The sequence below is a fragment of the Sceloporus undulatus genome, chromosome 3, assembly GCF_019175285.1.
Source record: "Sceloporus undulatus isolate JIND9_A2432 ecotype Alabama chromosome 3, SceUnd_v1.1, whole genome shotgun sequence".
NCBI classification, from domain to species: Eukaryota; Metazoa; Chordata; class Lepidosauria; order Squamata; family Phrynosomatidae; genus Sceloporus; species Sceloporus undulatus.
Genome location: NC_056524.1, coordinates 62,480,584 through 62,502,533, shown reverse-complemented (window position 1 = coordinate 62,502,533; position 21,950 = coordinate 62,480,584). Strand labels below are relative to the sequence as shown.

Here is a 21,950-nt window from a genome sequence, read left to right as displayed (position 1 = left end):
GACGACCTTCTCATCCGGGTCACCTTCCAGACTCCAGGGCTCAGGACGTCAACCACATCCTCAACGTCTCTCCACATCAACGGCTTCCTTCCTCCTGAATCTGGAAAGACTTGCTGACCCCCAGGTCAGCAGATCAACACCAGTTGGGGGCCATAATAGACACAAACGGTCGGGGCTGGGCGCCTACCTCTAGAACCGCATCCAGTCCAACAGAGCGCCATATCAAGGCCTGGAGACCGCGCGCCCCAGCCCCAGCTCGTGGCCCACCCCCCTTTTCCAGGGCCTATGATCGCAGCTTTCAATGCCTTCCCTGGGCAGATTTTCACTCCAGACCCCCGGCAATGGCTCCTCCTCCTCACCAGCGGCCATACATGCTCAGAGACACAACGATCCACATCCCCAGCGAAGTGGAGCAGTCGTTTCGCTGGTGGATGTCCAAGGCAATCCACCGAGGCCCGCCAAGATTTGGGAACCCCCGACGTCCAGGTCACGACGCGGATGCCAGCCTCCGGGGCTGGGGAGCGATATGCGGGACACAGCCTAGCCAGGGCAAATGGAGCCCCCCCCCCCCCCCAAGAGGAGCGGACACACAGCAGCAACTGGCTGGAGCGCCGGGCAATTCGGCTTCTCGTCTCGCCCTTCAGTCAGAGTCGATCCCCAGAGATCAGTCCTGGCAGGACGGACAACACCACAGCCAGGCCCATGTCCAATCGTCAAGAGGGAACCAGATGCCAGGTCCATGATGAACGAGGCCGGTCCCTTCTAACATGGGCCAGAGGCCCACCTCCTAACTCGGGAGGCCCGAGCACCTTCAAGATCCCAAACTCAAAGCACGATTGGGGGGGCCCCCCCCTAAGCAGAGTGACAATCGACCAGGGAGAGTGGAGTCTCCATCCTCGACCTTCCAGAAGCACATCAGGACAAGACTCGGCCAACCCGTAACTGGACCTGTCGCCTCCCCCGCCAACGCCAAGACGCCCAGGTTTCTCTCAGGATTCCGACAGAAGGGGCCGAAGGAATGGATGCCCTCAACGCCAATGGCCGCCGGGGCCTTCTTCTAGCCTTCCCACCGACTCCGCTTGCCTCACGGCGAAGCTCCAGCCAAAATACGCAGGACCAACGAACAGGTCATCCTCGTGGCTCCCAGCCGTGGGCCGCTTCGGCCCTGGTTCTCAGAGATTCTCGCCATGGCAACTCAGGTATCGCCCTTCCACTCAGACCGGATCTCCTCACGCAGGACAGATTTCCACCACCCGGACCCAGCCTGGCTTACGGCGTCACGCCTGGAAATTGACGCCGCATGCGGAAGGGATAACTCTACTCCTTTCGGAGTGGTTGACTAGCCTCCATTCTCGGCTTCGAACGGGCCAATCGACAAATAGAATCTACGATACAAACACTTTTAGGACATTCAGGAGTGTGCAAGGTCAAAAAACAAGGAACTTTCATCAAATCTCTGTCAACAGTGCTCCAGTCTACGGGACGGCTTCCTCCTCCAGGGGACTAGCGGCCCCAACACCGTCAAGAGACAAGTGGGCAGCCATCACCTCCATCCGAACCCATGAACGACGCGGCCAAGGATATCCAGCACCCCATATCCGCAGGCTCCCAAGGGGTCGCCAACATGCGCCCCCCAACGAAACATCGATTCCCGTCCTGGGACCTGCATAAAAGTCCTCAAGAGGCCTTAACAATTCCCGCCTTTTTTCGAGCCCGGAGGGAGGTACCCCTCCAAGTTCCTGACTTCAAGACACTATTACTGCGGCGCTCACATCAGCAGGCGCGTGTCCGAAATTGGTGCACGATCATCACAAAGAATTGTGCATCATCAGGCCGGACTCTATTATCCTCAGACCTTACCCAACCTTTATCCCTAAAGTCAATTTCGGTCTTCCACACCCACCTCCCAGGACACGGCCTCCCGTCTTTCCTGGCCCCCGTCCCGGAGAGCTCGAAAGTGCTGGCATACGCCGATGTTCGCAGGCCCATAAAAATCTACCTCAAGAGAACAGCCAATTTGCAGGAGATAGCTGAGTCCCTAGTTATATCTTTCCGGCCAACTCCAGGGCAACAAGTATCACTACCCCTACCTTGGCAAAGGTGGCCTGGAGGCAAACAGTGTATCGTCCCAGTGCTACAAGGTCACTCAAGCTACAACCACCGGCGGACATCACCCCCCGGCACTCGAGACGAGATGCGGCTAGACCTCCGCGCTCTGTCCACGCACCAACCCCCCCGTTGGCTGAAATCTGCAAGCGGCCACGTGAAGTCCCCTTCAACCTTCACCAGACACTATAAACTAGATCTCTGCCAGTCATCAGTTGGGCGGCCTTCGGCACCGGAGGTTTTTAAAAAATTACAAACACGTCGATCGGAATCCCCGCCCCTCCGCGCCAGTCAGCCCTCACTAGTACCTGGCCTGCGTTTTTCCAATCCCGAAGTCGGATGCGTTCCTCCTTCTCTGCTGCAAATGGAAGTTGGACTTACTTAGAGGAGCGTCCCTTTACAGCAGAGAGGGGCGAGCATCCTACCCCACCCCGGTTCTGGTTCTGCCTACTGGCGCGGGGGGGCGGCTTAGCTCAAACCACTTGTACCACGTTCTTCCAGGCTTAAATCGACTGGGGTTCCTGGGTAGCCCCCCGCAGGCGAGGGGCAGGCCCCGGTCACGTCCTTTTGTTCTTTTGTTCCACCTGCTACCATTAAGCCAGTGGGCTGAGCCACCCCGAAGTCAGGATGCTCGACCTTCTCTGCTGGAGGGAGTCTCCGGTAGTCCAACGTTCCATTTGCAGTACAGTTGACCCAAAAGAAAGGGCGTTTTCGGACTTCACTGTAGAACTGCCTTATGCTCTGCTTTTGGGCCGAACTGACTTAATTGCAATGTACATATATAAGGTGTTTCACACAAAAGCATATTCCATTTTAGGCAAGGTACTAGAGCATGTGGTTATCTTTCATCTCTATAAGGTTTCTGATGAATGATTATCTAGTCCATTTCAGTCTGGTTTCAGGCCTGATTATGGGCACAGAGATTGCTTTGGTTGCCTTGTTGGATGAATCTGTGCTGGTAGTCAGGTAGAGGAAGGATTACCTGTTGTTTCTGCTGGACCCATCCAGAGGCTTTGGTACCATTGACCATAGTGATCCGTCCTGGGTCACCTTGCTAGGATGGGACTTGGGGTTTACGGTTTTTACAGTGGCTATTCCTTCCTGTAGGGGCGGACCAGGAAGTGATGCTGGAGGACCCTTGTTTTGACACCTTGGCTGTTGGCCTGTGAGGCTCTTCAGAGTTCAGTTGTATCCCCCATGCTTTTTAACAATATGTGAATCTGCTGGGAGAGGTTGTCTGGAAAGTTTTGGTGCCACAGTAAGCGGATGACACCTTACTCTATTACACTTGCCCTTCAAGCCAAGGAGGCTGTTTTTGACCTTATATTGGTACCTGCCATCAGTAATGGACCGAGTAAGGGGGAACAATTGAAGCTAATCCAGACAAAGGAGGATGCCCTTATAACATGGAACATCACTGGGTGTAGCATCTAACAGAGATTGCTGTTTTACTTCTTTGCCCAATATTATTTCCTTCGATCCAAGAAACATAGGCTAACTAAAGCTCGGGACTAAACAGCTTTCATGCATATTCAGTGGCAGCAGAGCCGCAAGAAAGCATGGAAGAGCAAGAGGAGGCCTGGAAGTCCTAGTTTCCCACCTCCTTACATGTCGTAACAAAGCTCTTCCCCACATTTAAAACATATGCCAATGCAGTGTTTAACCCAATTTAACCACTGCACTCTGCTGATAATAAATGTTTACAAGAGAGGTAGAAAAACTGTTGGCCTACAAGAAGAAAGCCATGAAAAAATAATTGAGCAAACTTATTCAGGCAGTCAAAACCAACAACTCAGTATTCTGACATATTACATCAAGCTCCCCAATATAAATGCATGAGCTAAAGTGGTTCAGTGGTTCCGTTCCTACCTCTCAGGCAGATCCAGATGGTGAGGCTGGGGATAGTTGGTCCTTTAGAGAGGAGCTGACATCTGGCGTCCCTCGGGCGCCATTCTATCCCCCTTGCTATTTAAACATTTACATGAAGCCGCTGGGAGAATCATCCGGAGACATGGAGTGCGGTGTTATCAGTACACTGATGACACCCAGATTATATTTCTCATGTCTCCAACTGCTGCAGGTGACTACGGACGGCATCTTTCCTCTGGACGCCTGTCTAGGGTCAGTAAGGGGCTGGAGAGTGAAAACAACTCAGGTTGAATCCAGAAAAACGGAGGTACTAGCAAAGGTTCCTAGGTCTTGGGAAGGAAATTAGTCAACCTGTCCTGGAGGTGTCAAACTTCCCCTAAAGGATGAAGTTGGCAGTTTGGGAGTACTCCGGGACTCATCGCTACAATTGTCATCTCTCAAGTAGATGTGACAGCCAGGAGTGCTTGGTACCAGCTTTGGTTGATACACCAACGGCTCCTACCTGGACCAAAAGAAGACCTTGAAGCAGTGGTACATGCACGGGTAATTTCTCCCGCCTGGTTTTCTGTAATGCACTCTACATGGGGCTACCCTTGTACCAAGTTCGGAAGCGGCAGTCAGAATTGGTCACTAGTTCTTTAAATTTGACCATATAACATCTAACTTGAAAGATCTTCATTGACTACCTATTAGCTTCCGGGCACAATACATGGTGTTGTTATCACCTATAAAGCCTTACATGGCTCGGCCTGAGTTACTTAAAGGAACGCCTCTCCCTGTAATCACACCCCGCACTCTCAGAACGTCGTGGGGAAATCTGTTGGAAGTACATCCAACCAGACTGGTTTCAACTTCTCAAAGAATCTTTACTTCAGTGGCTTCTAAAACATATAGAACAACTCTGGAAGAACGCTCTTCTTCTGAGAAAATTCTTGGAGGGTTTCAAGAGGGCAGTTAAGACGGATCTCTTCCAGCAAGCCTATTACCCAATCTCTATAAAGACATCATCTTTTAATCAGGTCAGAAATATAATTGTTTGACTGTACTGTTTTTTAACGTTTTAATGCTTGAAAATTATATGTTTTATTGTAAGTCGAGACGTTTATGGCCAGCCATCCTGGGTGTGGAGCCATTTCAATGGCCAAAGCCATTGATCCCCAACATCCGGACAATTTCAACCGGAAGAAGAACCCTTAAAGTGAACAAAATTTGGCTACCGTCCTGAGGAATAGCAAAATAGGACTGAGCAAATGCAATGGAAACCATTCAGAGTCAGGGCTTTCCCAGCAGAAATGATCCACCATTAGCAGACATCAACCTCTTGCATTGACTCCCAGCCTGGGCCGGCCATCAGCACAGAACAATACACATGCAAATCACTCCTGCATTCCAGGCTCACACACAGTATTATATACCCACCTTTTTCCAGGCAAAGCTTCTCTGAAGATGCCAGCCACAAATGCTGGCGAACGTCAGGAAAAATTTTCTGGAACAATGGCCACATAGCCGAAAAACCCACAAAAAACATATATGTTTTATTCTTGTATCTTATTGTTATTGTTGGGTTGTAATCCCCCCTCAATCCACCTGGGAGAGGTGGGAAATAAAATAATTATTATGTATTATTATTATTATTATATTCACTACTACTACTACTACTAAGTGGATTGTCACATCCCCAGGCATCTGGGAGGAACACTCCAAGTACTTTTTAAGGACACTTACATTGAAAATAGACCTGGAAGCCAAAATATAGGCTCCATAAGACAGGCCAAAATAAAGCTGCTTTTGTCATTTGGAGGTATGCTGTTTAAATGTGGCATGCATCCTAAGAACCCAGAAGCCGCACCAAAGCCACAATCCAGTCCTAAGGACTGGAGCACAGCTTTGGCACAGCTTCTGGACTCTTAGGACACATGCATCATTTAAACAGCATACCTCCAAAGTGCCCCGAAGCAGCTTTATTTTGGCCTGTCTGTATGGAGCCATAGAGAATCTCCCAAGGTGGGCACCGGTGTCTGAGGCAGAGATCAAGAACCTTGTAGACCAGCTGAAAATGGGGAAGGCTCCAAGGGAAGATTAATACTTTCAGAAGCTATAAAAATAATTGGGAATTACTATACCTAATTTGTATGCTGCATGAAGGGACCTCACTCAAAGTAAGATGCAACCCTCAGGGTCATCTCACCAATGCCATTGTCACTGAAAAGGGTTTCAAGCAAGGCTGCATTCTAGCTCCACTCCTGTTCAACTTTTACATCGGTGATATGGTGGGTCATCTCGACAACACAAATTTCCATCCTCTGAAGCTAGAGGGAAGGCATATTGCTGCTCTGTTTTATGCGGATGATGCAACAGTAATTTCAAGAAGACTTATTGCATAGTATTGCAAATAGGATCAGCTAGAACTTAACTACGAAAAAACTAAAATCATGGTATTTGCTAAAAGGCCCAAGAACTGAAACTGGATTATAGATGGTCACAAGATCGAACAGGTATCTTGCTTTAGATATCTGGGGGTAATCTTTCACATTACTGGTAGAGTCCGCCCTTGCCTTACGCAGGGGATCCATTCCGGACACCACCACCCCGCGTAAGGCAAAATGCTTGTATGCTTGAGCCCCATTAAATATAATGGGGCTTGTGCTCACTGTGCAGCCGTATGTGTGCGCCATTCTCCCGGTGGCTTCCGCATAAGCTGGAAGCCACCTATAATGAGTCCGCATATGGCGTGGGTTCACTGTAGTAGGAAAGCACTGTGCTGCCAGTAAGGCACAGAGGAGATCAGCAGCCATCCTCAACTTTCTTACGACAAGAGGAGGCCATTCTATCCCAACACCACTTGAACTCTTTGAAGCCAAATCAATTGCATAACTGCTTTATGGATCCCAACTGGGACCCCTCCCCAACTCTGCACAATTAGAACTTGTGCAATCCAAATTCCTAAAATCAGCATTCCAAGCTCTAGTCTAAAGTGTGTCTCTAATGCAATTCTGAGACTGGAGTCATGCTTTATGAAAATGGAGGCCAGAGTGTGGGTGAACACATTCAGCTACTGGCTCAGACTATCCTTTCCCACTGCACTACTTACCCCGACTAATGAATTCCAGTCTACCTGGAAACAGATGGTGATGACTAAAATTCCTTCACTGAGTTTCTCTCCAGATCTTTTGCTCAGCATGGGATATTAAAAGGCCAAAGCAACCATCAAACAACAGGTGAAATCGCCCCAACTTTTACAGTCAGTGACAGATACTTGGCATCACCTATGGCATATTTAGCAAAACTCGCAGTACCTAAACACTGGAGAGCCTTTACTTTGGCACAATGCCATGGCCCCCTCAGCTCTTCTTGAAGGCTGATATAAGAAGAACCCCTTCTCAGACAAACCGCCCTTATGACTCTGGCCAAACAGAAACAACAGAGCACATATTACTCCAGTGATCATACAGTGGGACGTTGTTATCTGCTGGGGTTTGGTTCCAGGATGCTCCATGGATAACAAAATTCATGGATGCTCAAGTCCCATTAAATATAACAGCATAGCAAATTGGTGTCCCTTATATCAAATGGCAAAATCAATGTTTGCTTTTTGGAATGTATACTTTTTTGAAATATTGAATCCGTGGATAAAAACTCCGTGGATAAGGAGGGCCGATTGTACTACAGAGAGATCTACCTCAGCCTTATCTCACCTCTGTTGTATAAACACCAAGGATACACCAATCAATTCTATACTTCCTTGCTGGTTTCAGACACCAGTCCGGATATGATATATACAGTAATGTTTCCAGATTCTGTGTAGCTGCAGTTAAAATCTGTCACACAATTACTTCCTCAGTAGGCTAGTATTAATCTTATGCCACACTGGATTTTTTTAAAAAATACTGTTTACCTTGTGTTTACCTTGTTTTTACCATTACTTTTTTTTTATTCTGTATCCCCAACAGCAAATGTCTGGAATCCTGTTGACGGTATACTGTTTTTAACCTGTATTTTACCGGGTTTTTACCCTGTTTTTATTATTGCCTTCTTTTATTCCATATTCCCTTTTTGCCTCTGCTGGTCTGTGACCATAATAAAGATGAACTTGAACTACAGGGGTCACACAGCTCCCTTGTTGTAACAGTTCTACTGGCTGCCAGTTTGTTTCCAGCCAGAATTCAAAGTGCTGGCTTTGACCTTTAAAGTCCAGCATATCTCAGGTCCAGGTTGTTTGAAGAACCGTATTCTCCCTTATGAACCAGCTGGGGATGCTCTTCTCTCTGTCCCGCCACCCCTACAGATATATCTGTTGGAAAAATAGGAGAGGATCTTCTCAGTGGCTGCCCCCAGGCTCTGGAACTCCCTTTGCAGAGATTAGGTTAGGCCCATTTTACACAATGTGCTGGATGCTACTAATTGTGCTGGTGTGCATGTGTGTTTAATTGTGTATGTTTTGATATGGCTTTAATTTTTCGACTGTTTAACCTTGTTTTAACTTTTATGTCCTGTGGGATTTTTAACAATATCTTTTTTAATTGTTACGAGCCATTTTGAATCCCAGTCTGGGAAAAGTCAGGATAGAAGTAAATATAAAAACAACAGCTAAAATAGTGTCAGGTTTCCTATTTTAGTCCCAGTGATAGTTTCTGTGGATGGAAGGAGAATTGTGTTCAAGGAATGATTGCTTTCATGAGCCAGTGTCTGCTTTGTGAATGAGAATATTTTTTTTCATAAAACAAAACTTTGACTCAAACCTGTTGACCCTGAGGCAAACATATCATGAAGTTTTCTTGGCAAGATTTGCTCAGAGGAGGGATTTAACAGTGTGAGACAGTGTGACTCACCCAAGGTCACCCAGTGGGTTTCATGACTAAGTTAGGAATCAAACCCTGGTTTCTGGTCATAGTCCAGTGTTCAAACCACTACACAAGTACAGCTTTATTCATACCATTTTCAAATAGAGTTATCAGATCCATTATCAATTAAGGCAGTTGTACAAATGGGTGGGGATGGAATTGATATCCCAAAACACTAGCTTCTTTTGTATAAAATGCTAACATACTAGCCCTTTGGGTCACCATCACCCACAAATGAATATGTATAGTGACATTGTAGAAGCAAGGTAATTATTGCCATTCAGATGCTTTTTTTTTTTTTAAATCAGACTCTAAAAAGTGATACCATGTATTTGACTCATTCAGGGTTTGTTTGTTTATTTTTTAAAAAATCACTGTTTATTATAGTGTGATTGGTTACACAAGAAATCTTCTCTAATATAAGTCTCTAATGTCATTTAATAAGTTGTTTGTTTATGAACTACTGCACCAAAAAGCATCTGTTTTAGAATATCATAAAATGAATATGTTGCACTGTTTGTTTGTTTTTACTTTCAGTTGGAGAATTTGTGAGTGATGCTCTTCTGGTGCCAGATAAATGCAAGTTCCTTCACCAAGAAAGAATGGATATATGTGAAACCCACCTGCATTGGCACACAGCTGCTAAGGAGGTATGGCAACATTGATATCATTAAGTAGCTTACTTTCAAATTTACTTACTTTCATATTTACATTATAATTAATTATAATTTGTTTTATTTATATACCGCTATTCCAAAGATCATAGTGGTGAACAGCAAGTAAGCTAATTAGCAAGTAAGCTAATTTGCCCCCAACAGTCTGGGTACTCATTTTAGCGACCTCGGAAGGATGCAAGCCTGAGTCGAGCTTGGGCCCTTTTTCTGGTCTTGAACTCGCAACCTTGTGGTTTTGAGTGAATGGCTGCAGTACAGGCATTTAACCACTACACCACCAGGGCTCCCCATTATGATGAAAAAGTAGTGGAACAAAGTCTCATGGAAGAAATAGGGATCATGTGATTACATTTATAAATCTTTGTATTTCTGCAGGCACAGGTGCACTATTTTGATCTTTATTACTTTTTTAAAAAATATTGTAAAATTGATAGATGTCTTGATATTTAGGTACACAAATAAATAAATTACAACAAGAATAGTCATTATTTTTAAGGCTTATTAGCTAAATTTCTCAAACAATTTTTTATTGAGATATACCACTTCAAGTAGAAGAGACCATTTTTAGTTTCCAGGTATGAATTAAATTAGCCAGATCTATTCATTTTTTTCATATATTTCTTCTGAGATCTCACTGATAAGCATCCTTGTGCTTCAGCTATCAGATTAGAACAATTGCTGAACAGCAAGGTTCAGAGTCACATACTGGTATCAATACCTGCAAGACAGACCTCAAAGTCCTGCAGAACCTCACATGGTTCATAAAGATATATTAAAATAAATTTGAAATATAATAAGCAATGCCATCCTTGATAGTGATAGCACAGGATGAAGCAATAGTCGGAAAGTGGAGGATCTATGAGAGGGCTAACAGAGCCACACAGTTATAAATGATTGCATACTGCTAACAAATTAAGGCACAAGGTTTTCAATAAATCTGAATGCCCCTTGATTAATATTGCCACATCCTTATGACAATGTCATCTATTATAATACTCCAAATGCCAGGATTATCTCAACCGTGCTAGCTGCAATCAATACAATCCAGATTGTCCTTCTCCAATTGCATAGGTGCTTCACTAAAGAGATTGAATAGTTTAAAAATTAGTTTAAAAACCTGTGTAACCATCTAGAACCTTAAAGTAGAATCATAGAATCATAGAATTGGAAGAGACCGCATGGGCCATCCAGTCCAACCCCCTGCCATGCAGGAAATCCAAATCAAAGCATCCCCAGCAGATGGCCATCTAGCCTCTGCTTAAAGACCTCCAAGGAAGGAGACTCCACTACACTCCAAGGGAGTGTGTTCCACTGTCGAACAGCCCTTACTGTCAGGAAATTCTTCCTAATGTTGAGGTGGAATCTCTTTTCCTGTAGCTTGCATCCATTGTTCCGGGTCCTGTTCTCTGGAGCAGCAGAAAACAAGCCTGCTCCCTCCTCAATATGACATCCTTTCAAATATTTAAACAGGGCTATCATATCACCTCTTAGCCTTCTCTTCTCCAGGCTAAACATCCCCAGCTCCCTGAGTTGTTCCTCATAAGGCAAGGTTTCCAGACCTTTCACCATTTTAGTCGCCCTCCTCTGGACACGCTCCAGTTTCTCAGTGTCCTTTTTGAATTGTGATGCCCAGAACTGGACACAATATTCCAGGTGGGGCCTGACCAGAGCAGAATACAGTGGCACTATTACTTCTCTTGATCTAGACACTATACTTTTATTGATGCAGCCTAAAATTGTATTGGCCTTTTTAGCTGCCGCATCACACTGTTGACTCATGTTCAACTTGTGGTCTACTTGGACTCCCAGATCCCTTTCACATGTAGTTTCATTCAGCCAGGTGTCCCCCATTCTATATCTGTGCATTTCATTTTTTCTGCCCTAAGTGCAGTACCTTAGCATTCTTCAGATTCATTCAGAGGGACAGAAGAAATATCAGGATATTGAACAAGAATGATTACAAAGACTGGGTTTGGTGTATTCTTTGAGTGAGTGATTGGATTGTTTCAGTGAACATTGTAGATACCTTTCTCATTATAAACCTAATGGAACAAATAACGGTGCATTGCTTTGAGATGATGATTCTAGTGGCCAACTTCTTTTAAAAATAAAAAGGATGATTCTAACAAATTTGCTGCTGTTCATTCCTTTCCATCCATGATAAAGTAGCCTAGAATCATTTCAAAATAAACATCCATTTTTAATATGTTATAAAGACAAAACATTTGCAGTTATCATGAGGGTCTTCAGAAGATGTTCCCAGATTTAAATTTATTTCCCATCCCTCTTACTTTGTGCCTGTTTACTGTGTAGGCTGCAATCCTGGGCACGCTTACCAAAAAGCAAGCCCCAGTGAACACAATGGGACTTAATTATGCATAGACATGCATAGCATTGTACTGTTAGTGGATGTTGCTAGTCTCATTGTGTCCATTGAAAATGCTGAAAAGAAAAATCATGTAGAGAATAACTAAAAATGTCTAGACCATTCTTCATCGTGTTTTTCATTCCTTTCACATGTATCTATTTTCTTTCTCAGTGAATACCTAAAGGCATATTTGTATATTTTAGAGGGTTCTCTGTCAAGTCAATTTCCAAGTGCTCTTGAGTTATAGTTCAAGATTATATCTGTAATGCCGCATCTACATGCTTAGAAAACATTATGTTCAAAGTATGGGCCAAAACAGATGGTCCTTTTGCACAATTGTCTGGGTGGCTTTGGAGCACGGCGTTTATACGGCACACATCCCAAAGCTACCCTGGCCATTTACATGTGGACAGCTTCAAGGAACTCTAGTGTTGTGGCTTTTATATGCCACACACCACTGGAATGTCTTAAAGCTGGCTTCTGGCCGTGGCAGGGCAAGAAAAGCCAGCTTTTTGCTGGCCAAAAAGGAGTGGCTCTTTTTTGGCCAGGGAAAAAGTGAATTGGGGCTGTGGCATGTGTTTGCCATGGCCCCAATCCATCTTCAAGCTGCCCCTTCCACCGGTCTATTTCGCCCCTATATTATTTCCCATTAAGTTAGTCTCTAATCCTTTCACACTGGAGCTTCCTCTAATGATTATAACATATACATATGTTCACATGCAGCTCTGTGCACGTGTGTGTGTGTGTGTGTGTGTGTGTGTGTGTGTGTTGTATCCATTGTGTGTGGTTCTCCAAATCTTTGCTCAAGATTTCGGAATACTTTTTGAAACACTGGACCAATAAAACATAGTCATTTCTAGTTTAGAATGGCAGTCCATGACGCAACATTTGCTTTTCAGCAACTGCTGCTAATCTGATACCACAAGGAAATTTACAGGGAGACTAGGAGGTATGGGAGCTAGTAGAGACATGCTTTTACTTTTTATTTCATAAGGTTTAGTAACCAGAAAGATACTGTTAAATAATAATAATAATAATAATAATAATAATAATAGGTTTTATTTATATACCGCCCAATCACTGGGAATCCGAGCGGTTTACAACAGAGGGGATAATAGACGGTTCCCTGCCCTCAGGCTTACAATCTAAAAGACATGACACAAAAGGAGAAATTAGGAGATGATGTCTTTTTTATGTGTGTAGCTGTGGCTACTATCCATGTCTTCCATGAATTTATCCAAATCTATGCAGACTTCGGTCATCTAACACTCATTTGTAAAAAATTCTAAAAGTTATGCATTGTATAGTACACCCACACATATTTTATTTTGTTTATCCTGTTGTGCTACTTACTGAAAAAGTGAGTGTATAGTGTACTAGTTATTTGTCCTGTCAGTTCTCTCCACACCATCTGGATGTGTGTCCTTGCCTCTTTCTGACATCTTTTTTTTTAGTTCCTTTGTAATACTGCCTTCATTTTTGTGCCTGTGTTGCCTAGACATTTTAATTACATGTTGTTCAGAGAACTTTCTAGTGTGCTCTGCCCTGCATTTGTTCATGGTAGGTTTCAGACAATTAAAAATATATCAGTTAACTTGTCATGACAGAAACACTTTTTTTTTCATGATCTTAATTAATTTTTTGTAATGAACAGGTTTTTTTTAATTTGCTTTTGTTCTCTCATCTGGTCTGGTGATAATCTTTGTGAATTAATTCCTTCAGCTTTTGATTTACTCTCTGTTCTTGACCAGAATGTTTGAGCCCTGTCTCCACTTTGGTTCTGTTAGACATTTTCTAAAAGTTTGGATGGTGAAGCCCTTTTCATGTCTGTTTGGAGACCATTTGTTGACACTACATAAAGCAGATCCTTGCTTATAATATGAATTGTGCACCATGCAACACAGAGGTTTTACAAATCTTGTTCTGTTTCCAAATTCTCTGGGAACAAGAAAATTCTGTTTTTGAGACTTGTTAATCAATAAACGTGGAAGTCCTGTTGGATCTATTCTAGTTGGGGCAAACACTTAGCTTTAACAATATATCTTTAATTTAACAACAAATAGTAGTCTGCATATACTGTGGTGATATTTTCATAGTGAGGACTGCTCTCTCCTCTTGGGAAGCTATTATTGGCCAAGGAAGAAAAACTACTGTACAGGTGGGGAATTTTTACTAGGCAAAATGGCATGGAGGCCATTCTTCTGTTTGGTTTCTGAAAGAAATTATATCATTTAGGTTTGACCTTAAGAACCAGTACACATTGACTTATTCTGCATGGCCTTTGATCATCCTGGTCAGGGGCTGCTAGGAAGTAGTTCAAAATGATAACTTTTCCAAGCTGTGGTTAACATTAACCTTAATCTTTAAATCTGGATGGCATTTAAATTGCTCTGTATTTCATGTTAAAACTGTGCAGAATCCTAGTGAGGAAAGGCAGCAAGAAGGTGCTCTTGTACTTTTAACAATATATCATTCTTTAATATTAGATCTAAATACAGACCACATGTTGTGCTACTTGACGTCATATTAGCCATATGGTTATGTTGTGTATTTTTCTCAGGTGATATCACTACATAAAGCTATCACATTATAGAAATCCTTCCAGTGCCCCTACCTAGCTGCTCTACATTTTAGATCTCCAATTCACTCAGCTGTAAATCCTTTCATATAGTTTTCTGATTGTGCAGCTGTATTTATTAATACTTTTTTCTCTGTGTTTTTAGTCCTGTAGTGAAAAGGGTATGAATCTACATGACTACGGTATGCTGCTCCCCTGTGGAATTGACAAGTTTCGTGGTGTGGAGTTTGTTTGTTGCCCAGTAGCAGATGAGAGTGACAATGTTGATTCAGCTGAGGCCGAAGAAGATGACTCTGATGTTTGGTGGGGCGGTGCAGATGCAGACTATGCAGATGGCAGGTAAGACTGCTACACCTCCCATCAAACAGTTCACTGGATGTCTGAAATTTTAATTTTCAGATATCTTCTTCTATGGAAGATGTAAAATTGGTAAAAGTGAAATGTTCTTCCCTGGTGTCTCCACAGATGTATTAATGTACCTTGAAGCATTAAAACCCATTATAATTATTGCAGTGATTATAATCAGTAAAAAAAAATATGTGCATTGTTTTCTTTATTTTTGTGACCATTCATGAGTTACATGCCTAGCCAACATGATGAAAGAAATTGAATTCCAAACTGAGAAGCAAGGAGTAATTTGAAAAGACTAGTATGTGGTAAATTCATCTGCTGAAGTTTATGGGGATTTTTGCCAATACGTAGAAATATTCTAGAAATGGCCTTTTATAGTGGACATAATGTTCTATCTATCTATCTTTCTTTCTTTCTTTCATGTAAACTTGTCAGGAACTAGTTATCAATGGCTTAGGGACCAATATTCATTCAGAGACCCCCAACTTGGGTAGTGCTGATGTAAGTGATAATGAGAAGTTGCATTAGAGCAGGGTATTAAGAAGAAAATGTGTTAGAATTCCAGCACTGGCAACCCCAGAGCTTAGAAAAATTATTTTTGGGACCACAGTTCCTAGAATTCCCTTGCCATCATGGCTTCTGGGATTTGTAGCACATGAAAGTATTTTCTCCCAAGCTATGGTCTGTGAAACGTCTCTGGGAGTGTGAAAATTAATAGAGCTATTCAACTCACAGCAACTGAAAAGAATTATGGTGAAAACGGCATCTTGGATTAAATTAAGCGGAATTGTGAAAAACTGCGGTGGGTGACCAAGTTCAAATGTGACCTTAAACTATGCTGTGTGTATGAGCCCCCAGAATGTTTCCTTTCTCCATTCACCATTATCAGCTTAAAAGAATCTGCTTCCATTTTCAAGTACCTGCAATTTGTTATCCACATATGGCAAACTGCTGTTAGTTCAAAATGTGATTTGTCTGAACAAGAGAGCCAGAGTCGTGTAGTGGCATGACTGTTGGACTTGGACATTGGGAGAGCAGGGTTCAAATCCCTGCTCTGCCATGGAAACCCAGTGAATTACCTTGGGCAAGTCACACACTCTCAGCTTCAGAGGAAGGCAAGGACAGCCCCCCCCCCCCACCGCAAAAAAAATTCTGCCAAGAATACTCTGTGATGGGGTTGCTTTAAGTCAGAAATTAATAAAAAATAAAGCAACAACATGTCTGGACAAGCCAAGTTGAAAGTAGTGTTTGATCCTGGAGTGTCTCAGTAATGTTAGTGGAAAACTGAAGCTTCATATCTTCAGCCATGCAGAAGGAGGAGAGATGGGAGAAGAAAATTTATATATATAATGCTAGCTGTGGGAGGAGAGAGACAGAACAGGAGGCTCTCTGGCCACATGGCATTTATTCAGCTAGGCCAGTTAGTTCACTTAGTTACAGCTATTCTAATCTTGTATCTTGTTTGACAGAATACAGAAGAGTAATCAACTGCTATTGTACATACCTCAGTCTCCTTCATTTACTGTATATTCTGGCGTATAAGACTACTTTTTAACCCAGGAAAATCTTCTCAAAAGTCAGGGGTCATCTTATATGCCGGGTGTCATCTTATAGGGCAGATGCTGAAACTTCCGAGCTGGAGTGGAGAATCTGCGGTTGCCGCATATGGTTGGGGGAGCTCAAAAATGGCTGTGGCCATATCCCCGCCTTATCTGGCAACCATATGAAAGCAGCAAGGGTGGCATCGTACAAGTACGGTAGCAGAAAATCCATTCACCAGGATTACGTGGAAAGAAGTGACTTAACACGGTCGTGATGACCAGGTGAGGAGGCACCTCACCGGGGAGGTGTAAGTGAAGGGTGGAGCAAGCTGCAGGCATCCAGGATGCCCAGGGTATGGAAAAAAAGAGACATGTTTGCGCTATCGCTCTGATAGTCTTGGAGACAGGGAGGGCTGGGCAGGCAAGGAGAGCTGATCAATCCAAGCAGGCTTTGTATACAATAAGGTTTCCTGCTAAGTACCTGCATGTCATAAGCATTTGAATTAAAATTACATATTGAAATTAAATCTGATGTTTTTAAAAATTTTATTTGGTGTGCATTGGAAGAGGGGTAGTCTTATACAGTGAGTACATCCCAAACTCTATATTTTAACTGGAAAAGTCAGGGGTCGTCTTATACACCCAGTCGTCTTATATGCCGGAAAATACGGTATATACAGTCTCTCAAACAAGGCAAGAAAGAGATGAGAAATTGTAAGCCTGTATTCATTTTTTATAGCAATAGCATGGAAGGTGCTTAGAGGATGAGTTTCATTGTCACTTCCCAGAACTTAAATTCTTAGAAGGAGATGGGAAGAAAACATCTTTCTTATTTGTATGATGTTAGTGGAAGCTTTTTCTTATGTTTGGAGGGCATCCAGTAAAAAGGTGAAATACTGTGCTCATTTTCAGAAGAGGTTTGAAGTTCAGACAAGTTGATTTAGTTGGGAGACACACAGTCCTCTCACTATTTGGGATACTGGTCTAATCCATTTATAGACCACTCTTGGTAATTTCATAGGCTACAAAGTTAATTACACATAGTTAGTGTTGCTATACTTACCTCTTTTTGCTTTCAGAGTCAGTGCCAGGAAAATTGAGACATGCAGCTTAAATCCCAAAGCTCTCGTTTGTCATTATATATTATCTTGTTATCCTAATCCATGTTGGAAAGTGGCCATGCTGGCTGAAGAATTCTGGGTACTGTAGTCAAAAAAGTAACTTTTCCAAACACTTAACATCTTATTTTAGACTGTCAATTTATGTGATAGTGTGATGCCAGATGCATGGTGATCCCAGATGCATGGGCAAACAGATTTAATTAGTCTTACACTGTACACCTACTTCAGTTTGGATTGGCATACAGTATAGGGCCCAAGATCCCTGCGAATGTGAAAAACCACAAATAATTCCCTCTCACCCCCATGCGGAAGCCAGTTAAAGGGAGGGGTGGGCAGGGGAAGAGGAGCAGGTGCACATGCTCCTTTTCTTCCTCTGCTCTCATGTTCTTTTAAATGGCTCTTCCCTTTCCCAGGCGGATGGCTGCCTGCCTTGTCCAGGCACCCATCTGCCCAGGAAAAGGACTGGGAGGAGGGATGGATCTACCTCTTTTTCAGGCAGATGGCTTGCCTTCCTTGCCCAGGAACCCATCCACCTGACAAAAGGGCTGGGACGGGGGATGGATCCATTCCTCCAAACCCGTTTCCTGGATGGATGGGTGTCTGGGCAAGGCAGGCAGCCAACCATTTGGCTAAAGGGCTTGGAGGGATGGATCCATCCCCTCCCCTTTCCTGGGTGGATGGGTGCCGGGGGAAGGCAGTGAGCCGACCAGAAAAGGGGCAGGGTTGGCGTGCACACCCTTCTCGATTTCTCCCTCTTGGGCTTTTTCCTCCTAGGAGAAAACCATGAGAGAAAGGAGGAGGAATGTGCGTGCACAGCAGCCTTGAACTTGCGAATAATAAAAATTACGAGTGTCAAAAGCCGCGAATGTGGAGTGCTAATGCAGAACATACAGATTAGTAGAAGGAGGTGTAAGAACTGGAGGAAGGAACATCAGCACTTTTAGATGTGCAGATGATAGCATTTGGCTAGCAGAGAGTATGAATGATTCAGAACAACTACTGCTCAAATTTAAGGAAGAAATTGAATAGGCAGGGACATAATGTTAAAAATCAAAACAAAAAAGCAGAAGAAAAATGATGACCACAAATGATTTACATAACTTGGGTGATCAAAATAAGGAAATAGCTAAAATGTTTCCTATATTATATCCTAATAGAGTCATTAATTAAAATCATTACTCTAGTCAAGAATTCAGAAGAAGACTAAGGCCCAATACAGACAGGCAAAAAGCGCTGTCATGGCACTGATTTTAGGGCTCAGAAATGTGGATCTCCGCAGATTCCCGAGCCCAACCGTGCACCCCTGACACCATCATGGCACACACCCATCCACATGGGGGCGACCATGATGATGTACTTGTGGCACCACCTCCAAAACGGCGCAGCACCGCACAATGTCACAGTTGCACGCGAGGGTGTGAATGGCACCGCGTGTAGGCCCTAAAAAGAACCCACCAGGAGCATTTGGTTGCTGCAGCCTCTACTTGGGGCAGAAAAGGATGGCGTCTCGGCACTCCTTTCTGCCCGTCTGTATCGGGCCTAGGTCTTGGAAGGCAGCTATGAAGAAACTAGGTAAGATCTTCAAGATTTTGTCATTACAGGTTCCTCATGTAATGATAAATGTAAAGATACATCATTACATACCAAGTTAGAACCATCCATGCCATAGTATTTCCAATTTGTATGCATGGCTATAAAAGCTGGACAATTTATTTATTTATATTCAGGACCCAAGGTGATTTGCATCCAGTTAAAAACAGGAAGCAGCTGACACAGAATATTTTTACATTTTTTTAAAAAAAAGAGTAAATAGCAAGAAAGTTAAAAACACAAAGTTAAAACTACTTGAAACACAATTAAAACATAATAAAAATAAAATAATGAACCTACTACAGTAAGAGCCTACCAATTGGAGGAAGAGTGCCCCCTTTCTGTCCTGGAAAGAAAGACCCCCTCCCTTCAAAAATAAATACCAGAAAGGAAAGCAGCAACTGTGTTGCTGTACAGCAGATCCTACCAAAAGTACCATGCTACAGCTACCATGATGTCTAGGCTGGGTGGAACACCTCAGAGTGGAAGATAAGTGTGACTGACATAGTTCAAAACAATAGCCTTGTTGTCCAGTAACTCCTTTTAGCACTTTTAACTCACTTCCAGTTTTGCTTTGCTTCACAGTCAGCTGTGAGAGAAGCTGGTGCCCAGATGGTTTTGAAGTTCAGCAAATTGAAAGCTTGGTCTCTAAAGCTGCAACATGGTGTTTCTGGCTGTTTTAAAAAGCTCAAAGGAGAAATTAACAGCAGGGAACACATGAAAGCTTACCCACATAGTGTCATCTCACTTTTGGACCTTCCTCCAAAACAAGTTTGCAAAATGCAGTCATGGTCTACTTGCAACCTCCTGGGATCATTTTTAGGGCCTTCATAGCTCCCTGGTGATTAAAGTTTTTTTTAAAAAAAGAAACTGATTCAGAATGCCCCTAAATGTTCTCTGGGGGATGTAGAGGGCATTTCCACCATATTTTGGTCTCAGCCTGGAACAGTGTTGGCCCTAGAGATGCCTCTTTTTTTGGAACAAGATGTGAGTTCTGTTCATATCCACAGATTTTTTTTATCCATGGATTCAACCACCTATGGCTTGAAAATATTCAAAAGAAATATAAATTCTAAAAAGCAAACCTTGGTTTTGCCCTTGTGTATAATAAACTATGCATTTGGGGGCAACATTTTGAAATGTTTTTTCCGGGAGTAGGTGTGGCAGGGTATGGCCCACCAGTGTTTCCTGGAGGGGGCTAATGCTACCCTCTCTTCTTTCAGAGTTGCTCATTTCTGCCCTTAAATGTGGAGGAAGATCTACAGTCTGAATGGCAGGCAAGCTGTTTAGGGGACTGGTCCCACAGGAATGGCTATCCCTTTCCATTATTCAAATGAGTCTTGAATCTAAATAAAGCTACAAATTATCTTACTACCAAGTTTAGGAGGATGTTTCTATGTGAATGTGTTTTCTGTGCATTGAATATAAACCCTGACTCCACTTGTATCTTTGTGAGCTTCTTGTGCATCCATTCTGTGACATAAATTCTGTGACACCAAAATAATTACCTCTGAATTTCTTAGAGCTGCCATTACTTTGGAAGAGAGTGCTGAGGAAAGGGTTGACTAAATTTTCTGACTGAGATCCCAGTTTGGTCAAAGGCTTTGTGTGACTCTCAAGGTGCATAGGAACCCTGGTGGTACAGTGGTTAAATGCCTCTACTGCAACCACTCACTCACAAACCATCCCACCCAAGTGCTCAAGCTCGATTCAGGCTTGCATCCTTCCAAGGTCGCTAAAATAAGTACCCAGCTTGTTGGGGACAATTCGCTTACACATTGTAAACTGCTTAGGGTGTGCTTAAGTGCACTGAAAAGCAGTATAGAAATGTACTTGCTATTGCTATTATTTCTGTACATTCTTCGTTGTGTGATTTTTAATATATTTCATATTGCCAGCACTTAATTTAGAGCCGATTCTTCTCAATATTTAGGACTGCTAGATCAGATTCTAAAACAGCATGGTATAGTGGTTTGAGTGTTGAAAAGGAATCTGACAGATCAGGATTCAAATTTTCACATTTCTGCTCTGCCATGGAAACCCACTGAGTGACCTTGGGTAAATCACACTCTCTCAGCCTCAGAAAAAGGCAATGACAAACTTTGATCTGGATAGATCTTTCTAAGAAAACCGCACAATATTGCATCTTAAGGCATCATGATTTGAAAATGACTTGAAGTCACACAACAACAAAATAAGATTTTAGACCCTGTGTGTCTTATGATTGTGGCTTCTGTGGTCTCTGCTATATTGTAAGTTTATAATCCTGTACAAAGTCTAAGGAGCTGGGCTGATAGCACATAAACAAATAATTTCTTTTCAAACTTCATGCTTGATTTTAAGAATTAATAAATATAAATCTAAATTTATCAAACATAGCTTTGATATGCCTTCTCAGAACTAAATGTGCACTATCTTTGTTTTCTGGTAGTCTTCCTCTTTTGCTCCACTAGGACCATTTAGTTGACATTTGTTTTATTCTGTTAATGTTAATTGTACTTTGTCACCCCACAACTTGGAGACAAGGTTTTTGGTTTTTTCCATTGTAAATTTAATTCAATTAAAAGATAGTCATAAATATTGAGAATAAAAGCAGTGATTATGTTTAGGATAGTTTTAGATTTCTAGTTGTGTTCAATGAGAAGTAGTTAAAAAAGGACTTGCTAGTTAATTTGTGTGGGGAAGGAAAGGGGAGGAAGAAACTCAGTTGCAATAAAAGAATGACAGTTATGTCATTATGTTCATGTTTATTTGTGTGGACACAGTACAGTTTATAAATTCATTAATTTGTTTTTGTTTTGTTTGTTGTTGTTGTTATTGCTGTTTTGCTTCTTGCAATAGAGAATGTGAAATCAAAAACACAATTATAATAAATTGACATCTGTACTCTTGACAGTATTAAACATCCAAC

The 21,950-nt window shown here is 42.7% G+C and overlaps 1 protein-coding gene across 2 annotated transcripts in view; it reads left to right on the top strand.

Moving 5' to 3' along the window:
• The window catches only part of LOC121925384 (amyloid beta precursor protein), a 213,387-nt gene that overhangs the window by 107,142 nt on the left and 84,295 nt on the right, over positions 1–21,950 (top strand). For both annotated transcript variants that reach the window (XM_042457470.1, XM_042457469.1), the window contains exons 4-5: positions 9,354–9,466; positions 14,582–14,775. In XM_042457470.1, coding sequence (XP_042313404.1) covers positions 9,354–9,466; positions 14,582–14,775 — 307 coding nt within the window. The remainder of the gene's footprint in view (positions 1–9,353; positions 9,467–14,581; positions 14,776–21,950) is intronic.